The sequence below is a fragment of the Lactuca virosa genome, chromosome 7 (genome assembly GCF_052849685.1).
Source record: "Lactuca virosa cultivar CGN04683 chromosome 7, Lactuca_virosa_CGN04683_v6, whole genome shotgun sequence".
NCBI classification, from domain to species: Eukaryota; Viridiplantae; Streptophyta; class Magnoliopsida; order Asterales; family Asteraceae; genus Lactuca; species Lactuca virosa.
The window spans coordinates 7,782,666-7,793,854 of NC_136432.1; the positions used below are offsets into that span (position 1 = coordinate 7,782,666).

Genomic DNA, 11,189 nt, shown 5'->3' on the forward strand with positions numbered 1-11,189 from the left:
TATGTATCATGTGATAGGCCCCGTCCATCACATCCATCAGGCCCCGCCTGACATCGCGCCCCGCTCGACATGCATACAATACATACACACATGGAAAGTCACACAGACAACTAGCATATAGATAACTATAATCCATGGTTCGGCACTGGTGCCTTCGACCCCTAAGCATTAGGAGGAAACTCACATCAAACTGCTAAAAAATCAGATAAAAGCTCGGGCTGTTGATCCGGGAAATCTCCGCACTAAATATCATCAAATAATACCATAATTAATAATTAGGGTCATAAACCATAACCGAGACTTTAAATTCATAATCCTCGACTCCAAGGATAAAAGGCCATTTTACCCTTCCTCAAATGGCCCAAACTAAGTATCACTCAAAGCTTTAAAATGGACCAAGTCCATAAGATATTCAAGGTCCAAAATTCTATAGCCCATGAGTGACCCAAAATCGAAGGAGGCTCACAGCTAGGCGTACGCCCCGCGTACCCAACACGTAAGCCCCGCGTTGACCCAAAAGTGGGCTGTTGACCCAGTACGTGCAGCGTACTAAGGAGTACGCCCGACGTACTTGCCAGAGTCCCAAAAGCTAATCAAGGGTCTTAATCCCTTAAGACCTTAACATCTAAACCTCAGACCTACATCATTTTAAGGTCTTAACACGTAAAGTTTGTAACTTTATATTTTTGCATGACTTGATGGGACCCAATACTCGGTTTATACCATTCATGTTCTGTGTATGACACTTTTTTTTTTGCGCCAAAGGTTGTTGAGCTCCTGAATATAGTATAACGGGTCATGCATAGTAACATTATGACTCCAAAATCCATGGACGTAACTTTTGAAGGAACTATTTTTGCAATTCAAAAAAAAGTTATCGATGCAACTTGCTGCATGTTTGTCTTCTATCTCGATGTAAATGTTAATTTTTTGGATAATTTACTAACCCTATATATGCTATTAAATAAATATTAATGTCGGATTTGAAGTGAAAACCTTTAAATTATATGGAATCAAAAAGTGTTATATGCAAAACACGAATGATATAACGTAACATCTTTCATATGGACTTGTTAAAAAACTCATTAAAAATTAAAAATAAAGAATAAAGAATTCGTATTATTTGGTAAAACATCATTGTCCGATTTGAAATTAATAGTTTGTTTATTATTATCGTTTGTGTACCTATAAATTTCACTTTTTTCAAGTAATTAAACTAACAAATGTTTTCGGTAACAACACCTAAATCCTAATATAGTATATTTTTTCATAGCAATGCTAATCCGAAGACAAGATACTTTTCCCATTTGGTAAAAAGGACTCATCGTTAAAAATGATACATTTCACTTCCTTTTTCTTTACTATATACTTAGTTTATAACCCGTGGGAAGCACGGGTTATAAAATTATTTAAACTTTTATAATAAAATTTATAATTATTAATCAATTACTTTAAATAAATCATTTATTAAGAGATATATCAAAATTTTAAAGTTGTTATAACTTCAAATTTAACATATAACTAGAAAATGTAAATTTGAATTTTGAAATGAGTTGCCTAATATATCTACAATATTAATCAGAAGTTGTATTAGAGTGACACTTGGCAAAAAAAAAGTAAAACTATTCATTTATTAGAATAGGGATTAAACACTACATTAGATAACTCCAACAATAACTTTTTTTTCTTCACAGTTATAGAAAGAAGAAATCAATATACTTTTATTATAATTATAAAATATTAACCTAATCTTCAAACCACCACACTCTTATATTGCCAACATGGCATAGTCAAAACTACACACTAATAAGTAATAAGATAGTATAACACTCAAACATGTCCTTTACAATTCTCCCAAAAAAATGATTCTCTTTTCGTTTCCAATATACTTATTGGAGGTTTTTTAGGATCTAAAATATACGCATTAATTAATAGATTATTACGATATACAAAATCAATAATAGAAGTTCACAATTTGTCAGAATTTTGGTTATTGATTTTGGGTAGGGGCCGGAGCTGTCCAATATTGCTTTGTAGCAATGAGTAGTTTCTCCCTCACAAGCGGCCCTTCTTCATGATCAACCAATCTTGTTTCCCATTTGAGTTCATCAGCAATCGTCTTTGCATTGACCAAAAAGTCAACATCATCACGTATTATTACACTTCCTTGTGGTCGTAAAATCCTGTCCATTTCCAACAATATATCTTCCATTTCACACCTACAATGTCAAGTACTTACATTCTTCATCACCAGAATACCACAAATAAAGAACATGTATATATGACAATATGACAGATCTTAGCAAAAGGTTACCTGTCTTTATATAAGCTAAAAATCGCATCAGCATGAATGAAATCATATGTTCTTGGATAAGTAGACATCGCCTCGCACCTAGGCAACAAATAATGATCATTAAATATGACAATTTGAAAGATAAGAACCATATAAATTTATGTAAAACAAGGGAAATATTAAAAAAAAAAAATACCAATTTTGTAAGAATTCATATCTAGTAAATTACGATACCGCCCCTTCTCTGCTAGTTGTTGATCTGGTGTCTTGTAATATGATAACCTTGTCCTCCAAAGATTTGTATCGTTTATGTAAACCTCTTCTGTAATTTCTCCAACACTACCAGAAATGATTCTTGGTGGGGTTGACGTTAATCTTTGTGGCCATTTTGCCACTGGCCCACCACCGGATGTCTCTCTGATATTGGAGACATCCGGTAGTGGAGTTAAACATGTCTCCAACTTCGTATACCTACAAAGGATAATTTTGTCATAAATAACACAAACTACATGTAACATATATATGAAATTAAAAGGTAAAAACTACTCTTAGTGCCTCCACCAATGGTTCCATGATCAACATGGATATGTAAAATAAAGTGTCATCAAGGGGATGCAATAGTCTGAACCTGGGACCACAACATATAACATATAACATATAATCGATCAAAGTTTTGTTGATATTACCAAGCCATGTCGGGATCTTGATCTTGGCAAAATTGTGGTTTCTTGAAGATTTTACGATTGATTTTGCCATGAGCATGATTCGTAGGCTTTTGCCAAATGGCAATATCGTCCTTTTTGAATTAGCTTTTTCCAACATAGGCTTTTCGCCACGCTTTCAATCACATCTTGTTCTCCTTTGAATTGTTCCGCTGTTTTGTCCCAACCCTTCCAATGCCTTTCCCAGTTGATAGGTGGGCCCGAGAGGATCCAATATCCTCCTAGACGTAAAACTCTATCAACTTCTATTAAATACAAGCCATCTGCAAAACACATTAAATCATAACTTTTTTCCATATCTTACGTATAAACTATCTCATAATATATGTAGAGGTGGTTAATTACCGTACTGTCCCCATGGGATGAGGCAACGAGAACAATGTGCCATATCAAAAGCTCTAGAAGGGTAAGGTAACCGAATCGAAGCAAGAATGCCAATTAAAGCAGGAACTCCTCGTTCAAGTGCGAATTGTACTTGAGCAATATGAGTGTCTTTTGGTGCAAATGACATTGTTAAAATGTTTCTAGATAAAAGGTATGCTCCTAAACTAGCAACCTGCAAAAAGAAAAGAATATTAAAGCACATTGTGACATGGAAACAATTAACGTGGAAGTAGTAACCATTTATACCAAAAAGAAAATATTAACTTTCGCCTTAATTTAAAATTGAAAGTTGTGATATCGTATAATAGTTGAAACAAATATCTTTTATAGAAGGTTTCTAGAGACTATAAAATGACAAAGTATTGCTATTAAAGTATATATTATACTCTTGAAATTGTAGAGTAATTATTAACTACTTATTTTCCTTTTCATTATGATATATAATCAACATTGTAATCTCAATATCCAAAGGGTAAATCCTATATACTAATGTATGGGGCGAAGTGGACTTTTTACGGATTATGCAACGATGCTACCACTTTTTTCTAGCAATATATGAATTATTGTTGCTTTTTTTTTTTTTACTAACTTATGCATGCATAATTTGATAAATTTTCAAATAATATTAAAAATAAAGTTGTACAAATTTCTAAAAAAAAAATTGTTTATAATAAACAATGACAAAAATAGAGTATAACTGACAGCCCTATTTAAGAAGATATAAAAGTGAGTAGTTTCCATTTCCAATTTGCTTTCCTTCCAAATGGACATTTAAGAAGATATAAAAGTATAATTGACAGCCCTATTTAAGAAGATATAAAAGTATAATTGACAGTCCAATCCATTGAACCAAACACTTTTCCAAGTTTTGCAACAAACCATTAAATTCAAAGAATCGAACCTAATTCAAATTATATATAGAAAAAACATCATAAATGGTCCCTGTGGTTACCCAAAATCTGAAGTTTAGTCATCGGTTTAAAAACCTTATAGATGGTCCCTGTGGTTTCAAAACTTTTAACAAATGATCATTTTCGCTAACTCCGTTAGCATTTAACCGTTAAGTGAAGGACATTTCTGTCATTTCACAACCACAGGGACCGATTCTGATGATTTGCCTTATTTTAAAAAAAAAGAAAAAAATATAATTATTTAATATTAAATGGCTCCACCCTCTCTCTCTCTCATTCTCCTTTTCTCTCTCTCTCTCTCTCTCTCTCTCTCTCTCTCTCTCTACCCTCACTTCTCTCTTCCCTTCCCGTTTTTCTTCACCACCGGCCAAGAAAAGGCTGCCTCCATCCCGACGGTGTAGTAGCCTACCTGATCCCCAGCTCTTCCCTTCGTGATTACGACCAACCCCGACCTCCCATACCACCCTTCGAGCTCACCAACGTCGCGTAGCACCCTCCCTTGGTCATTATTGTCTTCCCTTCGTTCCCACAGTCCCATTGTTGGGTTAAATACCAAGGAAGAAACGAACTCGTCGGACAAACAGGATCGCTGGTCTCGACAACAGATCTTCCACACCAAACCTTTTCTGCTTCTTGCGTGTTTTTTTCCCTTCTCGAATTGATGAAGACGATGGCCCCATCCCCTATTAGTTGTAACCTGTGAATACAACCTTGTAAAGGTAATCATATCATCAGATTTCTAATCAAGAAAAAGAAACAATTGATTGAATGATCGGTTGCTTCATCAAGTGTAGATTCACAGAGTGGAATGATCAATCAAAGTGGAAGGAATACAATAAGATATCGGGATCAAATTAACCAGATCTTCCAAATTGAGTGAATTACTCACGAATTCCACAACATGAAATCTCAATTTTCGAGACTAGGATTGAATCGATGATGAGCAGTAGTAGTAGAAGATTGATAATAATAGTTGAAAATTTGATTGAAGACTCGCAAATTCCACATCATGAATCTAGATTAGGAGGCAGAATCGAGAAGTCGAGGAAGGAGGTGACACCGTCTGGAGGCGATGCGACAATGGGAGGAAGGAATGAGAGATCTCAGTCACCATTATTTCTTGTGTGGAAGACGGAGGCGGCTAAGGAATTCTGGGTGGTGGTGCCTTTTAGGATCTGATCGAGGGTTTAGAGAGAGAGAGAGAGAGAGAGAGAGAGAGAGAGAGAGAGGGAGAGAAGGAGAATGAGAGAGAGAGAGGGTGGGGAAATTTAATATTAAATAATTATATTTTTTTTCCTTTTTTTAAAAAAAAATAAGGCAAAACATCATAAATGGTCATTGTGGTTGTGAAATGACAGAAATACCCTTCACTTAACGGTTAAATGCTAACGGAGTTAGCGAAAAGGACCACTTGTTAAAAGTTTTGAAACCACAGGGACCATCTATGAGGTTTTTAAACCACGGGGACTAAACTTCAGATTTTGGGTAACCACAGGGACCATTTATGATGTTTTTTCTTATATATATATATATATATATATATATATATATATATATATATATATATATATATATATATATATAGGTTCAAATGTTTTTGACAACTATTGTGTGCCTGTGTGCACCAATGAGAATTCAGAAAATAATAAATCATTTAAGGGTATTATAGTAATCTTGGCATATTTAAATATGGTAGATAATTAATATATTTATCATCCCTTTAAATATGGGATATCAAAGTCAAACCCAAAAAACCCTACGCTTGAAAATTACAATTGCCGTCAATCCCTTCACCCATTTTCCATTCTCTCCGGCTTTCACCCAACACCGATCGACTCCGCCACCACCGTTGAACGCTGCCACCGATCAAGAATACAGGCATGCTTTCTTTCTCTACAGTTCATAGCACATGGAATTTGACTCTGGTTTTTCTCTCTTCCAGTTATTTCTGTTGATTGTGATGATATAGCGATGAATCCATTTCATGTCGTGTGGATGAATCTGACCCTTTTTATGAACGATTGAATGAGTTCGAATTTGACAAGTGATTTCAATTTTATTTATTTGAAACTGCAGTTGGGAATGCGCCTGTACAAAGGAGAAGACAACATGTTGTTTCAGTGGCGAAAGAAAGAAGAGAAGCGATGTTCAGAACCAAGCGATAATGTACGGAAGGAGTTATCAACTCCATGGATGTTTCCATCAATGGCGACATGATGATTGCTAAGACTCTCACTAATTTTTTTTGAAGAAACTGAAGAAGCACACCACGTGTTCGATAAAATACATAGTTGAAATCATATTATGTATATCTATGTATTTTGCCAGAATATATTCTATGTATTATATCATATTCTGTATATTCTGTCAGAATATATAAAGTCATAGAAATTGCAAGTAACATGAAAGGATAAAACCCATGGTTAGATATCTGTTATTCATTTGATTGTTAATAAATTGAGAGGATAAAAATTTGTTAATTTTTTTTATTCATGTCTTCCGATTATGGTTTTGGTTAATTATTTATATGTTGATAATAAATTCTGCTAGAATTTTACTGTTTTATTTTGATAAAATTTTAATATTTATATGTTGATAATGTATTCTAACAGAATTTTACTGTTGCATTCTAACAGAATTTGTGATAGAAATGGCTTGAAGAATGGTTTGAAGAACTGATGGTAAAGGCTTGGAGAATGAATTAAAGAATGATCATACTCAATGTTTAAGAATGTTGTTATTTTTTAAGAATTACATTTGTTATTCTTTCAGAATATTGTTATTATTCAAAGAATCACAATTAATTATTTGGTATATTATTAGTTCAAGAATCTATTTTGTGTATTCTTTCAGAATGTATTTAGTAGTTTACGATTGGCATTATGTTATTCTGACAGAATAAAATCGAAAATATATTTACTAGTTCATGGTTGGCATCTGTCATTCTGACAAAATAAAATCGGATTTTTAAACTTGAATTAATTAAAAATATTCAAAATTTTAAAAATAAAGGAATTAATTATCCCTAAAAATTCGAAAATTTCCTTTTTTAATATAGGTTAATTGACTAAAATTTCCCTTATGCTGAAATTTGTGTGATTATATGGTACATGTTATCATATTCTAGTATCATAGACCCTCAGATCATGACCTTTGATTCTATTCCGTCCGGTGGTCCAGATCTGTGCATTCTGGCACACAATAGTTAGTAAAAACAAAATAACCCAAGTCATATAGAGATAAGTTCAAATGTTTTTGACAACCTAGACAGCCGATTAATCAGAATCGGGTAGGGGCCGAAGCGCCTAATTAGGAATCGGCCAAAAAGTTCAGAATCGATCAAATTTGGTCAAAATTGGCTCAAATTCGGTCAAAATCAAAAAAACTCAGAAAATTTGACTTTTTTTTAGAAAAAAATCTATAATTGATATTGATATTAATTTATTTTGTTATAACTTTTAATAAACTTGTTATATAAATAATTTTTCTAAAATTAATTTTATATAATTTATTAAATCCGAATATTTTCCGCCTAAACCGAATACTCGTTAGACGCTAGTCGGCCACCCTGAGAACGCCTAATGAGTTCTGCAATATATATATATATATATATATATATATATATATATATATATATATATATATATATATATATATATATATATATATATATATATATATATCAATGACAGTAAAAATGAGATATTTTTAATTTTTTATTCCTGAATTTTTGTTGTTTGTATGATTTGGGTGTTAAGTTTTTTCTATTTTTTTTTATTTTGTACCTAAGTTTTCCTCTCATGTTTTTGTCCTGACTTTTTCAAATCTTTTTAATTTTTAACCCCTACGATATTTGGATAGCCTGATTGCACATGTGTCAGCCTCATAACTGATCAAGTATAATTATAATCCAAATTTACTCAACAATCCTTATAATGTATTGATGACATATGGACACTGATCTTTACTCATGATTCTTTTTTTCCATTTTAATTTATTAACTAAATACTTTAGATATTTAATTTACCTTATGAAATGACAGTTCTGCATTTAATTTATTCACCGACTACTCTCATTAAAATATGTGTAAAAATAAAACTTGTATATTTTATATTAAAAATAATGAAATAATAAAGATCAACCACTTTGACTAAATTTTCCATGACTAACTACTACCACATCCATGATTACCTACGATTTTTATTTTTTATTTGATGATTTTATGTGAAATTTAAATATTTAATTAAACAATAAAAATAGAGAGAAAATGATCAATAACTATATTAATAGTTATGTATTTTAGATATCTACTAGTATATAACTATATTTTGGATATACAAACAACCAAAAATGCATGCGTTTAAGTATAATCTAAGTGTATGTACTTTAGATATGCATGTTTACTTTTTAATATATATATATACTTTGTAAAAATTGAATGTTTTAAGCATGGTATTTATTTTATACAACAGTCAATAACAGTTTTGCCAACCACAAAAAAACATTACATAAATACGTAATAATCGTATGATGGGTAAACCCTTTGAACAGGCAATAATTCTCAACATCGGCATGCGATAGATAACGATGTTTATTAAAATTAAAATGTGTGCCGTCTCTAGTATAAACTGTACTTAAATAGAAGAATATAAATAGATTATTATCTACTTCAAAATCAAACATATAAAATTTACAAAAATAAGATTATTAAGTTTCAAAAATATCAATATGTATAACCTAAAGTTTGGTTAAAAGGGATATTTGGTCATACTTGAAGTATAAATATAGTTTTAAACAAAAAATTATATATATCTTACTCATAATTCATCACACTTCTGATCAAATTTCACCAAACTCCGTATTTTTCTGATAAAATAAAGTTTTTATAATATTTTCATATAATTATTGATTAAAAAAATAGGTTTATCAAACGTATCCGAACAAAAAGATTCGAGTTACATACCCCACAACCGGTATCAATGGCAGTTAGTGGCGGAGCCAGCTTGTTAGAGGTGGGGTCCAAGCACCCCACTTGGAAGAGGATTAGAGCCATAATATTACCATATGTACCCTTAAATAATTTTCCTTTTACTAAGAAACACCCTCAATGGCACCCACTCTTACAAGAAAAGTCTCTCATTGAATTTTTTTTGTTGAAAAAAACTATAAATATCCTAAAATTTCAAAGTGTTGTAATTTTATTATTATTTTTTTTAATATGATGGACCCCGGTTAATTTCTATCTTGGATCCGCCACTGATGGCAGTCCTGATCGACCCATCCCGGAGATTGATCAATTTTCCAATATCGTCAATGTAGGCGTCGGCGCTGTTCGGGAACATGGTTCCGCCGCCGGGGAAAGTAAACCGGTCGCCCTTAAACCGCACCCAATTCTGACCGGCCATCTCCACCGTCAAATGCTTATGCGGCACGTTAGCATACCACGCCGCGTCACGGCTCCCCGACCACCGGAATGGTTGCCGGTATCCGTACGGCGCCAGAATTCTACACTTCAACACCTCCGATTTCTCCGGACAGTGTCTCTCTCTATACACCAGTCTCTCCCGGTCAAACTTTAAAGATCGGTCAACATCCTCGCACGACGTGTACTCGCTGAATTTCGGTATACACGGCGGGATATGTTTCACACGCGCCACCGGTAAAGCGTTTAAAAGGTCATCGGATATGTGGTGCGGATTGAAATCAAGTGGAGTTTGTGTCCTGATGGCACTGATGGCATTTGAATGAATGTTCCAGGGAGTAGAACGGCGGAAGTCGGTGGCGATGTTGGCGAGTTTCCAGTTTCCGAGTAGATAAGAACACGAGCATAAGACGGTGGTGGGAGCCATGAAGAATATATTGATATGTTAACAATTGGTATATTTGCTCACACGAATTGAATGCTTTATTCATGAGGCCAAAGTGGCTTTAAATACAGGGAAGGAAATAACTAAATGACAAGAAAATAGGAACAGAAAAAGCTAAGTAACAAAAAACTAAGACTAGGTAAACCCACGTGCAGTAGCTAGATACACGTGCATAGCTAAGGACCAAGTAAACACACTAGCAGCACACGTGCAGCTGTTGTTGACTGGTCAGCTTTATTTTGAATTCTTTTATTTGCCAATATAAATACTCCAACAAACCTTCCCTCAAACTAGACATTCATGTCTTGTTTGTCTTCCAATGAACATACTCCAAGCCTTTCTCTCAGCTTCACAAGCATATCACGGTGCAGAGGTTTAGTGAAGATGTCAGCCATTTGTTCTTTAGTTCCAACATGCCTCAACTCTACTGTTCCTTCTCCAACCAAATCACGAAGAAAATTAAATTTTACCCTAATATGCTTGCACCTGCCATGAAAAACTGGGTTTTTTGACAACTTAATTGTTGAGGTATTATCACATTTGATCACTGTGCTTCCTTCTTGCTTTGCTCCAAGTTCTTCAAGAATTCCTTGAAGCCAAACAACTTGACATGCACAGGCTGTTGCTGCAACATACTCAGCTTCTGTGGAAGACAGAGCAACAATTCTCTGTTTCTTTGATGACCAAGTGATTGCAGCTCCATCCCACAGTACCAAATATCCGGACGTACTCTTCCGGTCATTCCAATCTCCAACGAAGTCACTATCTGTGAACACTTCCATTCTCCCACTTCCTCCTCTTTTGTACCAGATGCCATAGTCTAAGGTTCCTTGAAGGTATCGTAGCACCCTCTTTGCAGCTGCAAAGTGAAGGTTGGTTGACTTAGACATAAAGCGGATAATGTAACTTGTCACAAATTGAATATCCGGTCTAGTGGTGGTGATGTACATCAGGCTTCCCACCAAGCTCTTGAACATGGTCTCATCAACAAGGTCGCCTTCTTCCAGTTTCA

General features: G+C 33.9%; 1 protein-coding gene across 1 annotated transcript; it reads right to left on the minus strand.

The window, feature by feature from the left end:
• Positions 1 to 2,502: 2,502 nt before the first annotated feature.
• LOC145124568 (putative methyltransferase PMT15) lies at positions 2,503 to 10,188 on the minus strand. Its single transcript, XM_079059970.1, has 5 exons — positions 9,570 to 10,188; positions 9,274 to 9,289; positions 3,361 to 3,571; positions 2,980 to 3,278; positions 2,503 to 2,764 (listed from the first exon to the last, which is right to left on the minus strand). Exons 1-4 carry the CDS (start codon positions 10,157 to 10,159, stop codon positions 3,031 to 3,033), a joined length of 1,065 nt encoding a protein of 354 aa, XP_078916096.1. The 5' UTR covers positions 10,160 to 10,188; the 3' UTR covers positions 2,503 to 2,764; positions 2,980 to 3,030.
• Between the last annotated feature and the right edge of the window lie 1,001 nt (positions 10,189 to 11,189).